The sequence below is a fragment of the Bombina bombina genome, chromosome 2 (genome assembly GCF_027579735.1).
Source record: "Bombina bombina isolate aBomBom1 chromosome 2, aBomBom1.pri, whole genome shotgun sequence".
Lineage (NCBI taxonomy): Eukaryota > Metazoa > Chordata > Amphibia > Anura > Bombinatoridae > Bombina > Bombina bombina.
The window spans coordinates 351,770,787-351,794,142 of NC_069500.1; the positions used below are offsets into that span (position 1 = coordinate 351,770,787).

At 42.3% G+C, this 23,356-nt stretch overlaps 1 protein-coding gene across 1 annotated transcript in view; it reads right to left on the bottom strand.

The window, feature by feature from the left end:
- The window catches only part of IFT81 (intraflagellar transport 81), a 302,650-nt gene that overhangs the window by 270,972 nt on the left and 8,322 nt on the right, over positions 1-23,356 (bottom strand). The window contains exon 4 of the mRNA XM_053701734.1: positions 364-456. Within this exon, the coding sequence (XP_053557709.1) occupies positions 364-456 (93 nt within the window). The remainder of the gene's footprint in view (positions 1-363; positions 457-23,356) is intronic.

Below are 23,356 nucleotides of genomic sequence, written 5' to 3' on the forward strand. Positions count from 1 at the left end.
ACTCTACTGAAGAGATTGATATGGAATCAGCTAAACCCAAATCCTTGCTTGCAGGGAAAATTACCCGAAAAAGGAATTCATTTCTTCAAACACCAAACTTCACCTCCTCCATTTACAGAGGCAAAGAGAATGACTGGGGATTATGGGTAGGGGAGTGACACTTAACAGCTTTGCTGTGGTGCTCTTTGCCTCCTCCTGCTGGCCAGGAGTGATATTCCCACTAGTAATTGAATGACGTTGTGGACTCTCCATATCTTAGGAAAGAAATTTCCATTTCAGCAATGATTCTTTGTAATGATGGAAAAAAAATAAAAAATAAACTATAACATTTTCAAACTCGGCTCTTAAGGGAAAAAAACATACCTGCTGTCTGAAAAGAGACATTTTATCATCAACTGGATCACTTCTCATTCGTTTTTCAATCAGCTCATTGATCTGTGCATTAACTTCTTGGATCTAAAAGGGAAAACAGAACTAAACAACAGAACACAAGCCACATAAATATCAAGTAAATTACCTTTAAAGGTACATACATGTTCCCTTTTCTTCATGCACGTATTCTGTGAGGGCCTCTGCACCAGTATTCAAACACTACACCTTCTCAAAGAGTCAGCAGCGGCTTATATGATACAAATTACGTCTTCACAGGCACAACACATACCACCAACAACTCTCTGAGCGTCAATACTGGTGCACAGGCCCTCACTAAATTTTATCTAATGGAAGTGTATTGCAAAAATGCTTCTGTTTAGAATGGAAATGCACCCGTGCACATTTCAGTTTTTGACCTTTCTATCCTTTTAAGTAAATTTCAAATAATGTTAATCTGAGAATAGATTTTATAAGACAGTGTTTCTCAAAAGGTGTGCTGCGAGAGGGCGAGATATGTGTCTTCAAATTTTGAAAGTAAAACATATTTTTGCAGCCTACTTTTGCCTATTTATACAATTATGTGCCTATTTATACTAATATTTATGTACAATAGTTTATTTTGCAGCAAATGCTCAACTAAACTGGGACCAATTGATTAGATCATCAAGTATGCAGCTGTTCAGGTTAAACTGCGCTTGGTTGTGGGGTGTGTGAGACTGAACTAGAATCATAAATGATTAATGGTTTGTGTACATGAGTCACAATGTATTGTATGTGGTGAGACACTTTCTAATGAGTACATGGTACCATGTAAATTATAAAGACATCCTCACACTAACCATTTATCGCCAAATGTTCCATTTTTATGGAAGCCGCCATGCCAGAGCACATCGATGGACTGCGACCAATTTGCAAGAGAAGAGGAAATTCTGGGGCCTCACTCTGCTAATGGGGATTGTGCAAAAGCCAAGCATGGCCTCATATTGGTCAAAGCAGTCTACTCGGATGACCCCTATCTTCCCTGCTACAATGAGCAGGGACAGATATATGTTACTGCTCAAGTTTTTGCATTATAATAATAATGCAAATGCTCTGCCACGGGACAACCCAGAACATGACTGATTATTTAAAATAAGGCCTGTTCTTGACCATTTATTGGCAAGATTTCAAGAGTGCTATACTCTAGGCCAGAACATATCGGTCATTGAATCCTTAATCTTATATAAGGGACATATTGTTTTTAAACAATACATTCCTTCTAAGAGAGCTCGCTATGGGATCAAGCTGTTTAAGCTGTGCGAGAGCTCTAGTGGATAAACCGATCATTTTAGGGTATACACTGGCAAGGATTCTGTTCTAGCACCCCCTGGCTGACCCTCCTCCCTTGCTGCCAGTGAAAAAATGTGGGACTTACTCCACCCAATATTTAATAAAGGTTACCATGTATATGTGGATAACTTCTACACTGGTGTGCCATTATTTATAGCAAGGGCACTGTTGCATGCGGCACAATCCTTGCCAATCGCAAAGGTTTTCCGACTCACATGTTCAGAAAGCAAAAGAGAGAGGAGAGACCTCGGCTTTGCGCTCTGATAAGCTGCTAGCTGTGAAATTCATGGACAAGAGGATGTGCATCTTCTCAGAACTATACATGATGAGAGCACATCACCTGTTTATGTCAGGGGGCAGAACACGCCAACTATGAAACCCATGTGTGTACTGGATTACAATCAGCATATGGGAGGGGTAGAGAAGACTGACCATATGCTTGAACCATACTCTGCTTCTCGTAAAGCATATACATGGTACAAGAAACTGGCAGTCCACTTGATACAATTGTCAATGCTTAATGCATTTGTCCTGTATCAGGCTACTCAAGTAAGAGGGCTACGTTTGCTGAAATTTCAGGAATCGGTTATTAAAAGCCTTCTCTCCTCAGGGGATATTCCAGTAACTGGGCCAAGTGAGGAGAATGCGAGGTTGCATGGCCGTCACTTTGCTGCGTATATACCAGCTACTGAAAAAAAAACAAAAAAACTTTCCCTTGTAGAAGGTGTAGAGTGTGCAGTCAGCATGGACGTCATAAAGACACCCGTTACTACTGTCCAGACTGCCTCTCTAAACCAGGGCTATGCATGCCAGAATGCTTCCGTATTTATCATACTATGGAAACATACTAGCTGCAAACCTTCACAACCCCAGGAGGCTCTGAAATGCAGATACATGTCCCCGGTTTAGGCTTACGCCTGACCAGCCCAGTGCCCTGGTTGAGGCTTACGCCTGACCAGCCCAGTGCCCTGCTTGAGGCTTACGCCTGACCAGCCCAGTGCCCTGGTTGAGGCTTACGCCTGACCAGCCCAGTGCCCTGGTTGAGGCTTACGCCTGACCAGCCCAGTGCCCTGGTTGAGGCTTACGCCTGACCAGCCCAGTGCCCTGGTTGCGGCTTACGCTTGACCAGCACAGTGCCCTGGTTGAGGCTTACGCCTGACTAGCCCAGTGATTGAGTTGCCCCTAGCAAAAGGTACGTATGAAAGGAGATATGAAAGGAGTGTGACTGGCGAGTGGTAGGGGTTGTGTTTCTGTGAGTGAATAAAGATACAAAAAGGCTGCGTGTATGGTCAGTAGTAGGGATGAAAGTCTGCCCCTGCTGCCTCCAAACTTCTCTTACAATCCACCCTATTCCCTACCCACCGTGATGGACACTCTATTGATCTGATATTCTCCTATCTCTGCTCTCTCTCTGATGTTGCCTGTCGCCAATTTCCCATCTCAGACCACCATCTGCTCACCTTTAAACTTAATATACAGGCTACAACTACTTCTCCCCCTCGCACCTGTAGAAATCTGCACACTGTAGACCCTCCCAAACCTTATTCAAATACGCATCCCCCACGCTTCCACGATATCCTGCCCTGACCTTGCTATAAACCCACTATAACAATACCCTCTCCTCTGCACTTGACACTCTCGCTCCGCTCCAACTTCGCAAAGCTCCACGTTGTCAGCTCCAGCCCTGGCACTCCCAGCAAACACGTTACAAAAAACAAGGGTAGTGTATCAGCGCTAATCTGTATAACCTATATAGAAAACACACAAATAGGTATATCTCCTTTAATACCTATAGGCAATGAGGGGTAGTTTAACTTAAATCTATTTCTAGATATAAGATATAAAAATTCTGTGGCGCCACCCACAGGTATTAACTGAAAATACAAATAAAATTTTTCAAATAAATTGGATATTTCTTAGGCTTTAATGAGCTTGTTCTTAAAAAATACAGTCTTTGTAAAATCCCTTTTTTATATTTTTGGGGTCCTGGAAAAAAATGGGGTTTATCCGAAAATGAGACAGGGGTCAATGCCCAAAAATGTGCTGTATAATAAAACTGATCCTATACATCAGCTAACATAAATAAGTGTCTCACTTAATTCAGGGATTCAGTAATTAAAAGGGAAAAATGGTTATGCAGCCAATCTTATTAAAGTGTAGTATCAAAATACTCAGTGCTTATTCAGTTTAAAATGGTAAAAAATCTCTTGAACATATTCACATAAAAAATATACTTGAATACATATACACAAATAAAATGTTACAATACATGAATGTGCATATACACAATTTTAAAACAATTGTTGCAATTTGCCGCAATAGCGGTTATAAAATTACCCTTTTTAAATTTCAGGGCTACTTTTGAAATCAATCTGCGAGTCTATAGATATGGAATATATTCAAATGGAAATCTTCTTTCTCCGATTTTCCTAAAAGATAACCAGAAAGGACAAGGGATCCTTGTCAGATGTATGGCGAAGTTTTAAACATATGGTATCTTTGGTGTTGACGGGTAAGTGGTGGTGTCCTGATAAAACCTTATCGTCCACTTTCCTTATCGTCCTTTTTCCGTTATACGGATCTTCAGTGGACTTGTTTTTTTCTTCAAACCAGAAATATTCCGGTTTCTTTTTTCTTCCTCGCCGCTTCCAAACAAATTGCGGACAAACTACGGATCTTTTTTTTTTTTTTTTTATCAGGACACCATCACTTACCCGTCAACACCAAAGCTATGATGTAAGTAACTAAAGATACCTTCGCCTAGATTTAGAGTTTTGTCGGTAAAGACCCGCGTAGCTAATGCAGCTTTTTTTCCTAATGCACCCTTAAGACAACGCTGGTATTTAGAGTTGTCTGAAGGGCTGCGTTAGGCTCCAAAAAGGGTGCGTTGAGTCGACTGTACCGCCACTTCAACTCTCAATACCAATGTCGCCGACACCTAACTACACTTATTAACCCCTAATCTGCCAACCGGACCTCGCCGCTACTCTAATAAAGTTATTAAGCCCTAAACCGCCGCACTCCCGCCTCGCAAACCCTATAATAAATAGTATTAACCCCTAATCTGCCCTCCCTAACATCGCCGCCACCTAACTTCAATTATTAACCCCTAATCTGCCGACCGGACCTCGCCGCTACTCTAATAAATGTATTAACCCCTAAAGCTAAGTCTAACCCTAACACCACCCTAAATTAAATATAATTTTAATCTAACGAAATAAATTAAATATTATTAACTAAAGTATTCCTATTTAAAACTAAATACTTACCTGTAAAATAAACCCTAATATAGCTACAATATAACGAATAATTTCATTTTAGCTATTTTAGGATTTATATTTATTTTACAGGCAACTTTGTATTTATTTTAACTAGGTACAATAACTATTAAATAGTTATTAACTATTTAATAGCTACCTAGTTAAAATAAGTACAAAATTACCTGTAAAATAAATCCTAACCTAAGCTACAATTAAACCTAACACTACACTATCAATAAATTAATTAAATAAATTACCTACAATTACATACAATTAAATAAACTAAACTAAATTACAAAAAAAAAACAAACACTAAATTACAAGAATATTACGCTAATTACACCTACCCCTAATAAAATAAAAAAGCCCCCCAAAATAATAAAGGTCCCTACCCTATTCTAAATTAAAACGTAACCAGCTCTTTTACCAGCCCTTAAAATGGCTTTTTGCGGGGCATGCCCCTAAGTAATCAGCTCTTTTGCCTGTAAAAAATAAAATACAACCCCCCCAACACTAAAACCCATCATCCACATACCCCTACTCTAACCCAAACCCCCCTTAAATAAACCAACACTACCCCCCTGAAGATCTCCCTCCCTTGAGTCGTGTTTACCCAGCCGGGCACCGATGGACCAAAAGAGGACATCTGGAGCGGCAGAAGTCTTCATCCTATCCGGGCAGAAGAGGACATCCGGACTGGCAGACATCTTCATCCATCCGACGAGGAGCGGCTCCATCTTCAAGACCTCCGGCGCGGAACATCCTTCTTCACCGACGACGAATGACAGTTCCTTTAAATGAAGTCATCCAAGATGGTGTCCCTCGAATTCCAATTTGCTGATAGGATTCTATCAGCCAATCGGAATTAAGGTATGAAAAATCTGATCAGAACAGCCAATAGAATGCAAGCTCAATCTGATTGGCTGAGCCAATTGGATTGAACTTGAATCTGATTGGCTGATTTAATCAGCCAATCAGATTTTTCCTACCTTAATTCCGATTGGCTGATAGAATCCTATCAGCCAATCGGAATTCGAGGGACGCCATCTTGGATGACGTCATTTAAAGGAACCGTCATTCGTCGTCTAGTCGTCGATGAAGAAGGATGTTCCGCGCCAGAGGTCTTGAAGATGGAGCCGCTCCTCGTCGGATGGATGAAGATAGAAGATGCCGCTAGGATGAAGATGTCTGCCGGTCCGGATGTCCTCTTTTGGTCCATCGGTGTCCGGCTGGGTGAACACGACTCAAGGTAGGGAGATCTTCAGGGGGTAGTGCTGATTACTTAGGGGCATGCCCCGCAAAAAGCCCTTTTAAGGGCTGGTAACTTTTTAATTTAGAATAGGGTAGGGACCTTTTTTATTTTGGGGGGCTTTTTATTTTATTAGGGGGCTTAGAGTAGGTGTAATTAGCGTAATATTCTTGTAATCTTTTTTTATTTTTTGTAGTTTAGTTTATTTAATTGTATGTAATTGTAGGTAATTTATTTAATTAATTTATTGATAGTGTAGTGTTAGGTTTAATTGTAACTTAGGTTAGGATTTATTTTACAGGTAATTTTGTACTTATTTTAACTAGGTAGCTATTAAATAGTTAATAACGATTTAATAGCTATTGTACCTAGTTAAAATAAAATACAAAGTTGCCTGTAAAATAAATATAAATCCTAAAAACATAATTTATGCTTACCTGATAAATTTATTTCTCTTGTAGTGTATCCAGTCCACGGATCATCCATTACTTGTGGGATATTCTCCTTCCCAACAGGAAGTTGCAAGAGGATCACCCCCAGAAGAGCTGCTATATAGCTCCTCCCCTCACTGCCATATCCAGTCATTCGACCGAAACAAGCCGAGAAAGGAGAAACCATAGGGTGCAGTGGTGACTGTAGTTTAATTAAAATTTAGACCTGCCTGAAAAGGACAGGGCGGGCCGTGGACTGGATACACTACAAGAGAAATACATTTATCAGGTAAGCATAAATTATGTTTTCTCTTGTTAAGTGTATCCAGTCCACGGATCATCCATTACTTGTGGGATACCAATACCAAAGCTAAAGTACACGGATGATGGGAGGGACAAGGCAGGAACTTAAACGGAAGGAACCACTGCCTGTAGAACCTTTCTCCCAAAAACAGCCTCCGAAGAAGCAAAAGTATCAAATTTGTAAAATTTGGAAAAAGTATGAAGGGAAGACCAGGTTGCAGCCTTGCAAATCTGTTCAACAGAGGCCTCATTTTTAAAGGCCCAGGTGGAAGCCACAGCTCTAGTAGAATGAGCTGTAATCCTTTCAGGAGGCTGCTGTCCAGCAGTCTCATAGGCTAAACGGATTATACTCCGAAGCCAAAAAGAAAGAGGTTGCCGAGGCCTTCTGACCTCTCCTCTGTCCAGAGTAAACAACAAACAGGTTAGATGTTTGGCGAAAATCTTTAGTAGCCTGTAAGTAAAACTTCAAGGCACGGACTACATCTAGATTACGCAAAAGACGTTCCTTCTTTGAAGAAGGATTAGGACATAATGATGGAACAACAATCTCTTGATTGATATTCTTGTTAGAAACCACCTTAGGTAAAAACCCAGGTTTTGTACGCAGAACAACTTTATCTGAATGAAAGATCAGATAAGGAGAATCACAATGTAAGGCAGATAACTCCGAGACTCTTCGAGCCGAGGAAATAGCCATCAGAAAAAGAACTTTCCATGAAAGAAGTTTGATATCAATAGAATGAAGGGGTTCAAACGGAACCCCTTGAAGAACTTTAAGAACCAAGTTTAAGCTCCATGGAGGAGCAACAGGTTTAAACACAGGCTTAATTCTAACTAAAGCCTGACAAAATGCCTGAACGTCTGGAACTTCTGCCAGACGCTTGTGTAAAAGAATAGACAGAGCAGAAATCTGTCCCTTTAAAGAACTAGCTGATAATCCTTTGTCCAAACCCTCTTGGAGGAAGGACAATATCCTAGGAATCCTAACCCTACTCCATGAGTAATTCTTGGATTCACACCAATGAAGATATTTACGCCATATCTTGTGGTAAATTTTCCTGGTGACAGGCTTTCGTGCCTGTATTAAGGTATCAATTACTGACTCTGAGAAGCCACGCTTTGATAGGATCAAGCGTTCAATCTCCATGCAGTCAGTCTCAGAGAAAGTAGATTCGGATGATTGAAAGGACCTTGTATTAGAAGTTCTTGTCTCAGAGGCAGAGTCCATGGTGGAAAGGATGACATGTCCACTAGGTCTGCATACCAGGTCCTGCGTGGCCACGCAGGCGCTATCAATATCACTGATGCTCTTTCCTGTTTGATTTTGGCAATCAGACGAGGGAGCAGAGGAAACGGTGGAAACACATAAGCCAGGTTGAAGAACCAAGGCGCTGCTAGAGCATCTATCAGTGCTGCTTCTGGGTCCCTGGACCTGGATCCGTAACAAGAAAGCTTGGCGTTCTGGCGAGACGCAATGAGATCCAATTCTGGTTTGCCCCAACGGAGAACCAATTGAGCAAACACCTCCGGATGGAGTTCCCATTCTCCCGGATGAAAAGTCTGACGACTTAGAAAATCCGCCTCCCAGTTCTCTACACCTGGGATATGGATCGCTGACAGGTGGCAAGAGTGAGTCTCTGCCCAGCGAATTATCTTGGAGACTTCTGACATCGCTAGGGAACTCCTGGCTCCCCCTTGATGGTTGATGTAAGCCACAGTCGTGATGTTGTCCGACTGAAATCTGATGAACCTCAGTGTTGCTAGCTGAGGCCAAGCCAGAAGAGCATTGAATATTGCTCTTAACTCCAGAATATTTATTGGGAGGAGTTTCTCCTCCTGAGTCCATGAACCCTGAGCCTTCAGGGAGTTCCAGACTGCACCCCAACCTAGAAGGCTGGCATCTGTTGTTACAATTGTCTAATCTGGTCTGCGAAAGGTCATACCCTTGGACAGATGGGCCCGAGATAACCACCAGAGAAGAGAATCTCTGGTTTCCTGATCCAGATTTAGTAGAGGGGACAAATCTGTGTAATCCCCATTCCACTGACCGAGCATGCATAATTGCAGCGGTCTGAGATGCAGGCGCGCGAATGGCACTATGTCCATCGCCGCTACCATTAAGCCGATTACTTCCATGCACTGAGCCACCGTGGGGCGCGGAATGGAGTGAAGAACACGGCAAGCATTTAGAAGTTTTGATAACCTGGACTCCGTCAGGTAAATTTTCATTTCTACAGAATCTATTAGAGTCCCTAGGAAGGAAACCCTCGTGAGAGGAGATAGAGAACTCTTTTCTTCGTTCACTTTACACCCATGCGACCTCAGGAATGCCAGAACTATCTCTGTATGAGATTTGGCAATTTGAAAGCTTGACGCCTGTATCAGGATATCGTCCAGGTAAGGAGCCACCGCTATGCCTCGCGGTCTTAGGACCGCCAGAAGTGAGGCCAGAACCTTTGTAAAAATTCTTGGGGCTGTAGCCAACCCGAATGGAAGAGCTACAAATTGGTAATGCCTGTCTAGAAAGGCAAACCTCAGGAACTGATGATGATACTTGTGAATCGGAATGTGAAGGTAGTCATCCTTTAAGTCCACTGTGGTCATGTACTGACCCTCTTGGATCATGGGTAAAATGGTTCGAATAGTTTCCATCTTGAATGACGGAACTCTGAGGAATTTGTTTAGGATCTTTAAATCCAAAATTGGTCTGAAGGTTCCCTCTTTTTTGGGAACCACAAACAGATTTGAATAAAAACCCTGTCCTTGTTCCGTCCGCGGAACTGGATGGATCACTCCCATTACAAGGAGATCTTGAACACAGCTTAGGAATGCCTCTTTCTTTATCTGGTTTGCAGATAATCTTGAAAGGTGAAATCTCCCTTGTGGAGGAGAAGCTTTGAAGTCCAGAAGATATCCCTGAGATATGATCTCCAACGCCCAGGGATCCTGAACATCTCTTGCCCATGCCTGGGCGAAGAGAGAGAGAGTCTGCCCCCTACTAGATCTGTTGTCGGATAGGGGGCCGCTCCTTCATGCTGTCTTAGAGGCAGCAGCAGGCTTTCTGACCTGCTTGCCCTTGTTCCAGGACTGGTTAGGTTTCCAGGCCTGCTTGGATTGAGCAAAAGTTCACTCTTGTTTTGAAGCAGAGGAAGTTGATGTTGCACCTGCCTTGAAATTTCGAAAGGCACGAAAATTAGACTGTTTGGCCTTTGATTTGGCCCTGTCCTGAGGAAGGGTATGACCCTTACCTCCAGTAATGTCAGCAATAATTTCTTTCAAACCAGGCCCGAATAAGGTCTGCCCCTTGAAAGGAATGTTGAGTAATTTAGACTTTGAAGTCACATCAGCTGACCAGGATTTGAGCCATAGCGCCCTACGCTCCTGGATGGCGAATCCGGAATTCTTAGCCGTTAGTTTAGTCAAATGAACAATGGCATCAGAAACAAATGAGTTAGCTAGCTTAAGAGTTCTAAGCTTGTCAACAATTTCAGTCAATGGAGCTGTATGGATGGCCTCTTCCAGGGCCTCAAACCAGAATGCCGCCGCAGCAGTGACAGGCGCAATGCATGCAAGGGGCTGTAAAATAAAACCTTGTTGAATAAACATTTTCTTAAGGTAACCCTCTAATTTTTTTATCCATTGGATCTGAAAAAGCACAACTGCTCCCTCCACCTTAGGGACAGTCTGCCATAAGTCCCATGTAGTGGCATCTATTGGAAACATTTTTCTAAATATAGGAGGTGGGGAAAATGGCACACCGGGCCTATCCCACTCCTTACTAATAATTTCTGTAAGCCTTTTAGGTATTGGAAAAACATCAGTACTCACCGGCACTGCATATTATTTATCCAGCCTACACAATTTCTCTGGCACTGCAATTGTGTCACAGTCATTCAGAGCAGCTAATACCTCCCCAAGCAATACACGGAGGTTCTCAAGCTTAAATTTAAAATTAGAAATCTCTGAATCAGGTCTCCCCGATTCAGAGACGTCACCCACAGACTGAAGCTCTCCGTCCTCAGGTTCTGCATATTGTGACGCAGTATCAGACATGGCTCTTACAGCATCTACGCGCTCTGTATCTCGTCTAACCCCAGAGCTATCGCGCTTGCCTCTCAATTCAGGCAATCTGGATAATACTTCTGACAGGGTATTATTCATGATTGCAGCCATGTCCTGCAAAGTAATCGCTATGGGCGTCCCTGATGTACTTGGCGCCATATTAGCGTGCGTCCCTTGAGCGGGAGGCGAAGGGTCCGACACGTGGGGAGAGTTAGTCGGCATAACTTCCCCCTCGACAGACCCCTCTGGTGACAATTCTTTTATAGATAAAGACTGATCTTTACTGTTTAAGGTGAAATCAATACATTTAGTACACATTCTCCTATGGGGCTCCACCATGGCTTTTAAACATAACGAACAAGTATCCTCTGTTTCAGACATGTTTGTACAGACTAGCAATGAGACTAGCAAGCTTGGAAAACACTTTAAAGCAAGTTAACAAGCAATATAAAAAACGTTACTGTGCCTTTAAGAGAAACACATTTTGACAAAATTTGAAACAACAGTAAAAAAAGGCAGTTACACTAACAAATTTTTTACAGTGTATGTAACAAGTCAGCAGAGCATTGCACCCACTTGCAAATGGATGATTAACCCCTTAATAACAAAAACAGAATAATAAAATGACAAAAACGTTTTTTTTTAAACACAGTCACAACAACTGCCACAGTCTACTGTGATTGTTACCCTCCTCAAACACGACTTTTAAGCCTTTTGAGCCCTTCAGAGATGTCCTGGATCATGCAGGAAGAAGCTGAATGTCTCTGTCAGTATTTTTAGCTGAACAGAAAAGCACTAAAATAGGCCCTTCCCACTCATATTGCAACAGTGGAAAGCCTCAGGAACTGTTTCTAAGCAAAAATCAAACCAGCCATGTGGAAAAAAACTAGGCCCCAATAAGTTTTGTCACCAAACATATATAAAAACGATTAAACATGCCAGCAAACGTTTTATATTACACTTTTATAAGAGTATGTATCTCTATTAATAAGCCTGATACCAGTCGCTATCACTGCATTTAAGGCTTTACTTACATTAATCCGGTATCAGAAGCATTTTCTAGCAAATTCCATCCCTAGAAAAATATTAACTGCACATACCTTATTGCAGGAAAACCTGCACGCTATTCCCTCTCTGAAGTTACCTCACTCCTCAGAATATGTGAGAACAGCAATGGATCTTAGTTACTTCTGCTAAGATCATAGAAATCACAGGCAGATTCTTCTTCTAATGCTGCCTGAGATAAAACAGTACACTCCGGTACCATTTAAAAATAACAAACTTTTGATTGAAGTTAAAAAACTAACTATAATACACCACTCTCCTCTTACTACGTCCATCTATTTTGAGAGTTGCAAGAGAATGACTGGATATGGCAGTGAGGGGAGGAGCTATATAGCAGCTCTGCTGTGGGTGATCCTCTTGCAACTTCCTGTTGGGAAGGAGAATATCCCACAAGTAATGGATGATCCGTGGACTGGATACACTTAACAAGAGAAATAGCTACAATGTAATTATTTGTTATATTGTAGCTATATTAGGATTTATTTTACAAGTAAGTATTTAGTTTTAAATAGGAATACTTTAGTTAATAATATTTAATTTATTTTGTTAGATTAAAATTATATTTAACTTAGGGGGGTGTTAGGGTTAGACTTAGCTTTAGGGGTTAATACATTTATTAGAGTAGCGGCGAGGTCCGGTCGGCAGATTAGGGGTTAATACTTGACGTTAGGTGGCGGTGATGTTAGGGAGGGCAGATTAGGGGTTAATACTATTTATTATAGGGTTTGCGAGGCAGGAGTGCAGCGGTTTAGGGGTTAATACATTTATTATAGTGGCGGCGAGGTCCGGTCGGCAGATTAGGGGTTAATAAGTGTAGTTAGGTAGCGGTGACGTTGGGGGGGGGGGCAGATTAGGGGTTAATAAATATTATGTAGGTGTCAGCAATGTTAGGGGCAGCAGATTAGGGGTTCATAGGGATAATGTAGGTGGCGGCGGTGTGCGGTCGGAAGATTAGGGGTTAAAAAATTTTATTATAGTGGCGGCGATGTGGGGGGACCTCGGTTTAGGGGTACATAGGTAGTTTATGGGTGTTAGTGTACTTTAGAGCACAGTAGTTAAGAGCATTATGAACCGGCGTTAGCCCAGAAAGCTCTTAACTACTGACTTTTTTTTGCGGCTAGAGTCTTGTCGGTAGAGGGTCTAACGCTCACTTCAGCCAAGACTCTAAATACCGGCGTTAGGAAGATCCCATTGAAAAGATAGGATACGCGTAAGGGGATCTGCGGTATGGAAAAGTCACGGCTTGAAAGTGAGCGGTAGACCCTTTTCTGCTTGACTCTAAATACCAGCGGGCGGCCAAAAGCAGCGTTAGGACCCCTTAACGCTTCTTTTGACGGCTAACACAGAACTCTAAATCTAGGTCCTTATGTTTAAAACTTCGCCATACATCGGACAAGGATCCCTTGTCCTTTCTGTTTATCTTTTAGGAAAATCGGAGAAAGAAGATTTCCATTTGAATATATTCCATATCTATAGACTCTCAGAAGTAGCCCTAAAATTGAAGTAGAACTAAAATTGAAAAAACAGAATTTATGCTTACCTGATAAATTTCTCTCTCTTGTGATGTATCGAGTCCACGGATTCATCCATACTTGTGGGGATATTCTCCTTCCCTACAGGAAGTGGCAAAGAGAGCACCCACAGCAGAGCTGTCTATATAGCTCCTCCCTTAGCTCCGCCCCCCAGTCATTCGACCGAAGGCTAGGAAGAAAAAGGAGAAACTATAGGGTGCAGTCGTGACTGAAGTTTTAAATTAAAAATATACTACCTGTTGTAAACAGACAGGGCGGGCCGTGGACTCAATACATCACAAGAGAAAGAAATTTATCAGGTAAGCATAAATTCTGTTTTCTCTTGTAAAATGTATTGAGTCCACGGATTCATCCATACTTGTGGGATACCAATACCAAAGCTTTAGGACACTGATAAAGGGAGGGACAAGACAGGTACCCTAAACGGAAGGCACCACTGCTTGTAGAACCTTTCTCCCAAAAATAGCCTTCGAAGAAGCAAAAGTATCGAATTTGGAAAATTTGGAAAAAGTATGAAGCGAAGACCAAGTCGCCGCCTTACAAATCTGTTCAACAGAAGCCTCATTTTTAAAAGCCCAGGTGGAAGCCACTGCTCTAGTAGAATGAGCAGTAATTATTTCAGGAGGCTGCTGGCCAGCAGTCTCATAAGCCAAACGGATGATGCTTTTCAGCCAAAAGGAAAGAGAGGTAGCCGTAGCCTTTTGACCTCTCCGTTTACCAGAATAAACAACAAACAATGAAGATGATTGACGAAAATCTTTAGTTGCTTGTAAGTAGAACTTTAAAGCACGAACCACATCAAGACTGTGCAACAGACGTTCCTTCTTTGATGAAGGATTAGGACACAGAGAAGGAACAACAATCTCCTGATTGATATTCCTATTTAAAACAACCTTAGGAAGAAACCCAGGTTTGGTATGCAAAACCACCTTATCTGCATGGAAAACCAGGTAAGGTGAGTCGCACTGTAAAGCAGATAACTCAGAAACTCTTCGAGCCGAAGAGATAGCTACTAAAAACAAAACTTTCCAAGATAAAAGCTTAATATCTATGGAATGCATAGGTTCAAACGGAACACCTTGAAGAACTTTAAGAACTAAGTTCAGGCTCCATGGTGGAGCAACAGGTTTAAATACAGGCTTGATCCTGACCAAGGCCTGACTAAATGTTTGAACGTCTGGGACATCTGCCAGACGTTTGTGTAAAAGAATAGACAAAGCAGATATTTGTCCTTTTAAGGAACTCCAATCCTTCTTGGAGAAATGACAAAATTCTAGGAATCCTAATCTTACTCCATGAGTAACCCTTGGATTCATACCAACAAAGATATTTGCGCCAAATCTTATGATAGATTGTCCTGGTGACAGGCTTTCTAGCCTGAATCAGGGTATCAATGACCGACTCAGAGAAACCACGCTTTGATAGAATCAGGCGTTCAATCTCCAAGCAGTCAGACGCAGAGAAATTAGATTTGGATGCTTGAATGGACCTTGGATTAGAAGGTCCTGCCTCATTGGCAGAGTCCACAGTGGAACAGATGACACCAGGTCTGCATACCAAGTCCTGCGTGGCCACGCAGGCGCTATCAGAATCACCAAAGCTCTCTCCTGCTTGATTCTGGTATCCAGACGTGGGAGGAGAGGAAACGGTGGAAATACATAAGCCAGATTGAAGGACCAGGGCACTGCTAGAGCATCTATCAGTACCGCCTGGGGATCCCGTAACAAGGAAGTTTGGCGTTCTGTCGGGACGCCATCAGATCCAATTCTGGTGTGCCCCATAGCTGAGTCAGCTGGGCAAATACCTCCGGATGGAGCTCCCACTCCCCCGGATGAAAAGTCTGACGACTTAGGAAATCCGCTTCCCAGTTCTCTACCACTGGGATATGGATTGCTGAGAGATGGCAAGAGTGATCCTCCGCCCATCGGATTATTTTGGTTACCTCCATCATCGCTAGAGAACTCCGTGTTCCTCCTTGATGATTGATATAGGCTACAGTCGTGATGTTGTCCAACTGAAATCTGATGAATTTGGCCGCAGCTAGCTGAGGCCACGCCTGAAGCGCATTGAATATCGCTCTCAGTTCTAGAATGTTTATCGGGAGGAGAGTTTCCTCCCGAGACCATAAGCCCTGTGCTTTCAGGGATTTCCAGACTGCACCCCAGCCTAGTAGGCTGGCATCTGTCGTTACTATGAGCCTGCGGAAACACATTCCCTGAGACAGGTGGTCCTGAGACAACCACCAGAGAAGAGAATCTCTGGTCTCTTGGCCCAGATGCAGTTGAGGAGATAAATCTGCATAATCCCCATTCCACTGTTTGAGCATGCATAGTTGCAGTGGTCTGAGGTGTAGGCGGGCATAAGGAACTATGTCCATTGCCGCTACCATGAGTCCGATGGTGCCGTGGCCAACCCGAAAGGAAGGGCCACAAACTGGTAATGCCTGTCCAGAAAGGCGAATCTGAGGAATTGATGATGATCTCTGTGAATAGGGATGTGTAGATATGCATCCTTTAAATCCACGGTAGTCATATATTGACCCTCCTGGATCAGAGGAAGAATAGTCCGAATAGTCTCCATCTTGAAAGATGGTACTCTGAGGAATTTGTTTAGAATTTTGAGATCCAAGATTGGTCTGAAAGTTCCCTCTTTTTTGGGAACCACAAACAGGTTGGAGTAAAAACCTAGCCCTTGTTCCGCTCTTGGAACTGGGCGGATCACTCCCATGGTATGTAGGTCTTCTCTACAGCGTAAGAACGCCTCTCTCTTTGTCTGGTTTGCAGACAATTGAGAAATGTGAAATCTCCCCCTTGGGGGGGGGAGTCTTTGAAATCCAGAAGATATCCTTGGGACACAATTCCTAAGGCCCAGGAATCGTGAACATCTCTTGCCCAAGCCTGAGCGAAGAGAGAGAGTCTGCCCCCTACTAGTTCCGGTCCCGGATCGGGGGCTACCCATTCATGCTGTCTTAGAGGCCGCAGCAGGCTTCTTGGCCTGTTTACCTTTGTTCCAAGCCTGGTTAGGTCTCTAGACTGATTTGGATTGGACAGAATTCCGCTCTTGCTTTGCTGCAGGGGAAGCTGAAGCGGGACCACCCTTGAAGTTCCGAAAGGAACGAAAATTATTTTGTGTGGTCCTCATTTTATTTGTTTTATCGTGAGGGAGGGCATGGCCTTTCCCTCCAGTGATGTCTGAAATAATCTCTTTCAGTTCAGGCCCGAATAGGGTCATTCCTTTTAAAGGGATGTTCAACAATTTAGATTTTGATGACACATCAGCAGACCAGGACTTAAGCCATAACACCCTGTGTGCTAAAATGGCAAAACCTGAATTCTTTGCAGCTAATTTAGCCATTTGGAAAGCGGCATCTGTAATGAAAGAATTAGCCAACTTAAGGACCTTAATTCTATCCATAATATCCTCTAATGGAGTCTCCACCTGGAGAGCCTCTTCTAGAGCCTCAAACCAGAAGGCAGCTGCAGTAGTTACAGGAACAATTCAAGCAATAGGTTGGAGAAGAAAACCTTGATGAACAAAAATTTTCTTTAGGAGACCCTCTAATTTTTTATCCATAGGATCTTTGAAAGCACAACTGTCTTCGATAGGTATAGTTGTACGCTTAGCAAGAGTAGAAATAGCTCCCTCCACCTTAGGAACAGTCTGCCACGAGTCCTGCATGGTGTCAGATATGGGAAACATTTTCTTAAAAACAGGAGGGGGAGCGAACGGAATACCTGGTCTATCCCACTCCTTAGTAACAATAGTCACAATCCTCTTAGGGACTGGAAAAACATCAGTGTAAACAGGAACCTCTAAGTATCTGTCCATTTTACACAATTTCTCTGGGACCACTATAGGGTCACAATCGTCTAGAGTAGCTAATACCTCCTTGAGCAATAAGCGGAGGTGTTCAAGCTTAAATTTAAAGGCCGTCATATCAGAATCTGTCTGAGGGAGCGTCTTTCCTGAATCAGAAATCTCTCCCTCAGATAACAAATCCCTTACCCCTACTTCAGAACATTGTGAGGGTATATCGGATACGGCTACTAAAGCATCAGACAGCTCAGCATTTGTTCTTAATCCAGAGCTGTCACGCTTTCCTTGTAAACCAGGCAGTTTAGAGAAAACCTCTGTGAGGGTTTTATTCATAACTGTGGCCATGTCTTGTAAAGTAAATGAATTCAACGCACTAGAGGTACTTGGCGTCACTTGTGCGGGCGTTACTGGTTGTGACACTTGGGGAGAGCTAGATGCTAAATCCTCATTTCCTTCTGTCTGAGAATCATCTATTGCAATATTTTTAAGTGCTAAAATATGCTCTTTATAATTTATAGACATATCAGTGCAAGTGGGACACATTCTAAGAGGGGGTTCCACAATGGCTTCTAAACACATTGAACAAGGATTTTCCTTGGTGCCAGACATGTTAAACAGGCTAGTAATGTAACAAGCAAGCTTGGAAAACACTTTAATCAAAGTAAATAACACTTTAAACAAAAACTGTACTGTGCCTTTAAGAGAAAATAGCTGCACAAACTCTGCAAAACAGTGTAAAAAAAGCAGTAACCAAAACAAAATTTTTACAGTAGCATCATAAAGCCTTAGTAACTTTGCACCACTATGCAAATAAACAATTAACCCCTTAATGTAAAAACCGGATTGAAAAAAACTTCAAAACCGGTAAAATAACGTTCAGCACCTTGCCACAGCTCTGCTGTGGCACCTACCTGCCCTTTAGGAACGATTTGTGGGGAAAAAACCTCTTTACAGCCCTCAAATACAGTAGGAACCTCTGGAGAAGTAGCTTCTGAGGTAAAGAAACTGCGCAACTGAGGCACGAAAATAGGCCCCTCCCACCTCACTCGATGTTATGGGGCCTAAAAGAAACACAACAGAGTGTTTCACAAACTAGCCATGTGGGTTAATAACCCTTAAACAAGCCACAAATACCCCTTAAAGTCCCTCAAAAAGGGGGCGGAGCCAGCTATCCAAGGACAGAGACGTGCCTGTGTTAACCTCCTGACTAAACTTTGATATAACTATGGGTATCTCTATCAAAATTTGTGTTCTGAACACCTACAATAGCATTTGACCATGTCTGGATAACTTTGGTGGAGTTGTGGGGGCTGGCTGAGATTGGACTGAGCCGGAGAGCAAAACAGCAACACTACCATGCGGAAGGCCGCGACCATGTGGGAATTAGAGATGGCGCGGCTCCTTCACAACCACTTCCACAGTCTCACACAAGCTCTTCATGAGGCTTTTGGGAATAGCGCACTCTTCAATGTCAACTGTGAGCGAGTCACTGCGAATACAAGTTTCTGCTTCGACGCTACAGACTTGGCCACGGACACTAAACAATGTGCAGACGCGTTAACAGCCCCACATGTGGAAGCCGACAGCGGGCGGTTAGCCTCTACCCCTATAGCAGCAGCAACTCGTGACAGCATCTTAGAAATGGGGATAGATCAGTCAGTCGCTGAGGATGATGGTGCAAAAGCAATACGGGATCTAAACCCACTACAACCTGCTGCGGTGAAGCCTATGTTAGACTGCCCTAGCTTGGATTCCGTGTTGGAGGTGATTGCTGGTCGGACCCACAGAGTCTCGGCCCCTAAGATGAATGAGACATGTGTAGCACTTGAAGCTGGAGCACTGGCCTTATTGACTGTGGAAGCCATCACATCGGCTCATGCAGCGGCAGTTACTGCTGAAGCCGAAAAAGGTCATCTCACTTTATTGCGACCCTGGAGTGGCGATATTGATAAGGCCCGACCGGCACTCACATCAACCCAGACATATGGGTGGGACATACCCGGGAGGGCTCACGCTGATGAGCTCTCTCATAACCCGGGAGTGTCTGCATTTAATGCCACGCTGCATCCAAAGGCTGTTCACTTGCCTGGGACTCTGACTTGTCTATGGGAATTTAAGCTCCGGATAATCGATACTCGCAGCAGCCTGAAAGCTGGGGTAGGATAGAGTCACTGCTCCTATTACCTCCTGGTGGCCTAGCCTATCTACACTGAATGTTAGATTTGATTTTAGACTGCAGAAAGACACTGTTAAAAACGTATCTGACTTGATTGTTCTTGCACTGATCTATTATAAATCACTCACTATGTATGTCTGATATCTCTATATCTCTATTTGTGCATTTTGTTTATGAGTGGAGTATGTTCAGTGCTTTCCCCTTAGTCAAACTGGGAAATACAGTTACCCAAGTTCTTACCTTGACTAATTAACTGTTTAGCATGTTTTGTTATAGTTAAGATAAACGCTGTGTTCATTCTCCTTTTCATTTACTAATTACCTTAGGTACCCATTCATTCTAATCTACATTATGTTATGCTGGCAAAATGTTTTTTCAAACATCCACTACATGTGTTTAACTATATATTGCTCTAGCGGGCGTGTCTTTTGAATCTGAATATTCATCTACATTTTATTACAGTATACTATGCTAACAAACTGCTATTTAAAGCTCCTATTTAATTTATTTGCACCATCTTTAGTGATGCGTGGGGTATATCTATTTTTTTACATGTTACCGGTTATTAATAGCGAATAAGCTACAACAATTTGGGCTATTAGGGATGTATGTCTAGTCATTGACTTAAAATTTGGTTCATCACACTTGCTGCAGTACAGCTAAACTATCGTCTCCCTATTTATCTCTGAGCTTCGGAGTTGAGTACTGACCCTTACGTATGTCCCTTGGGCTTCAGTTTAACTATTAGACATGGCGTGCGACTGCCTGCGGCCGGGGTTGCGTGACGCCTATACTTCACTATTGCACAGCTCAGAGGAAATATTACAGTTATAGCCTTGTACTGCAGCGCCTACCAAATTGTGCAAGCAATGTTTATAATGTACTTTGCGGCAAGATTCTAGATATGCTATCTATGCTACATTCCGCACATACTTAATCTCACAAATTTAAATCTGCTGTGAGGCCCTTTGCTTCCTTAGCTTGCCAAAAAGAATGGGTATGTTTATTTTTCCTTATATTATATGCCTAATACTACTTGAAAGACGCTCCTATAGTAACCTTCAAATCTTTAGTTGCCAACATACAGCTTAAACCCTTGAGGGCTGCCCTATTTATCTACAGTCGATACCCTATAATTCAGCAGTCTCCTGCGTTATATATATTTACTAATAGTTTTCAACCCACCACCTCCCCCCCCCACTGTATATAATATGCCTCCTAATTCAGGGGGATTAACTATGTGGCTTATCTTGCCCATGCCACGCAATCAATACCTCTCTAACACTCTTCTTTACATATTACCACAGAGATGGCTCTAATCACTACATATTCTTCAGCAGGTCTGATTATCATAACTTTTCAGAAGAGTCTCTGATTATTTGCTTCAACATGTTATTTCCATTTGGGAATATTACCTTCATTGTGGTTATCACTTGGTATGTTAATTATCATCCTAAACAGGTCCAATAGTGGCCTATTGCATTACAGTACTATAAAAATGAAAAACGAGGTTTATAAGATGTGGTCCATGAGTGGCCTATTCATCTCCAGATACCTTCTATAAATAAGTATTATTACTCCAACATATGAGGTCCAAATGTAGCCTCTTTAATTCATTTTAGAGGGTTTATAAGTAGAATAATATCCACTATTAATGATGAGCACCGCATTTTCTCTCTTAACCTGTATCGAGCAATACTACTTATCCAAAGATTACTGTTATTTTAATATAATGTACGCATAGCCTTCTAACTGTACTGCATACATAGGTTGTATTTTTTTTCTTTGTGTGCTCATCGTATATTTTTTGAGTATCTGTTTGTATTTAAACCTCAATAAAATAAAATATTTAAAAAAAAAAAGTCCCTCAAAAAAAGTTATATTTGCAATAAAACCAAAACGTTTTTTTCCTATCCGTGTCACCAGTAACTAATGAGCCCTTTATGCAAGCTTGTATTCCTCTTTACTGAATACAGCTTACCTTTCCCTCATGGGGATATTGCCAGCCTTTTCTAGAAATAACAGTCTGTCTAGAAAAAAAATATACTGAACATACCTTAATGCAGTTTAGCCTGCAAACCGTTCCCCCAACTGAAGTTTTCCTGTACTCTTCAGCTCTTGTGAGAACAGCAGTGGATCTTAGTTACAAAATGCTAAGATCATCATCCTCCTTGAAGAAATCTTCATCCTTTTTCTGCCAGAGAGTAAATAGTACTATAAAGCATAAATTATGTTTTCTCTTGTAAGATGTATCGAGTCCACGGATTCATCCATTACTTGTGGGATACCAATACCAAAGCTTTAGGACACGGATGAAGGGAGGGACAAGACAGGGACCTTTAAACAGAAGGCACCACTGCTTGAAGAACCTTTCTCCCAAAAATAGCCCCCGAAGAAGCAAAAGTATCAAATTTGGAAAATTTGGAAAAAGTATGAAGCGAAGACCAAGTCGCCGCCTTACAAATCTGTTCAACAGACGCGTCATTTTTAAAAGCCCATGTGGAAGCCACAGCTCTAGTAGAATGAGCAGTAATTCTTTCAGGAGGCTGCTGTCCAGTAGTCTCATAAGCCAAACGGATGATGCTTCTCAGCCAAAAAGAAAGAGAGGTAGCCGTAGCCCTTTGACCTTTCCGTTTACCAGAATAAACAACAAACAATGCAGATGACCGACAGAAATCTTTAGTTGCTTGTAAGTAGAATTTTAAAGCACGAACCACATCAAGATTGTGCAATAAACGTTCCTTTTTTGATGAAGGATTAGGACACAAAGAAGGAACAACAATCTCTTGATTGATATTCTTAATAGAAACAAAACTTTCCAAGATAAAAGCTTAATATCTATGGAATGCATGGATTCAAAAGGAACCCCTTGAAGAACCTTAAGAACTAAATTTAAGCTCCAAGGCAGAGCAACCAATTTAAATACAGGCTTAATTCTGACCAAAGCCTGACTAAATGCTCAAACGTCTAGGACTTCTGCCAGACGTTTGTGTAGTAAAATAGACAAAAAAGAGATTTGTCCCTTTAGAAAACTAGCTGATAATCCCTTCTCCAAACCCTCTTGGAGAAAAGACAAAACTCTAGGAATCCTAATCTTACTCCAAGAGTAACCTTTGGATTCACACCAATAAAGATATTTGCTCCAAATCTTATGATAGATCTTCCTGGTGACAGGCTTTCTAGCCTGAATCAGGGTATCAATGACTGATTCAGATAAACCACGCTTAGATAAAATCGAGCGTTCAATTTCCAAGCAGTCAGACGCAGAGAAATTAGATTTGTATGCGTGAACGGACCCCGGATTAGAATGTCCCGCAACATTGGCAGAGTCCACGGTGGAACCGAGGACATGTCCACTAGGTCTGCATACCAAGTCCTGCGTGGCCACGCAGGAGCTATCAGGATCACCAAAGCTGGCAACCAGACGTCGGAGGAGAGGAAATGGTGGGAATACATGTCAGATTGAAAAACCAAGGCACAGCTAGAACATCTATCAGCACCGCCTTGGGATCCCGAGACTTGGACCCGTAACAAGGAAGTTTGGCATTCTGACGGGACGCCATCAGATCCTAAATCTGGTGTGCCCCATAGCTGAATTAGCTGGGCAAACACCTCCGGATGAAGTTCCCACTCCCCCGGATGGAAAGTCTGACGACTCAGGAAATTCGCCTCCCAGTTCTCTACTCCTGGTATGTGGATCGCTGATAGATGGCAAGAGTGATCCTCTGCCCATCAAATTATTTTGGTAACTTTAATCATCG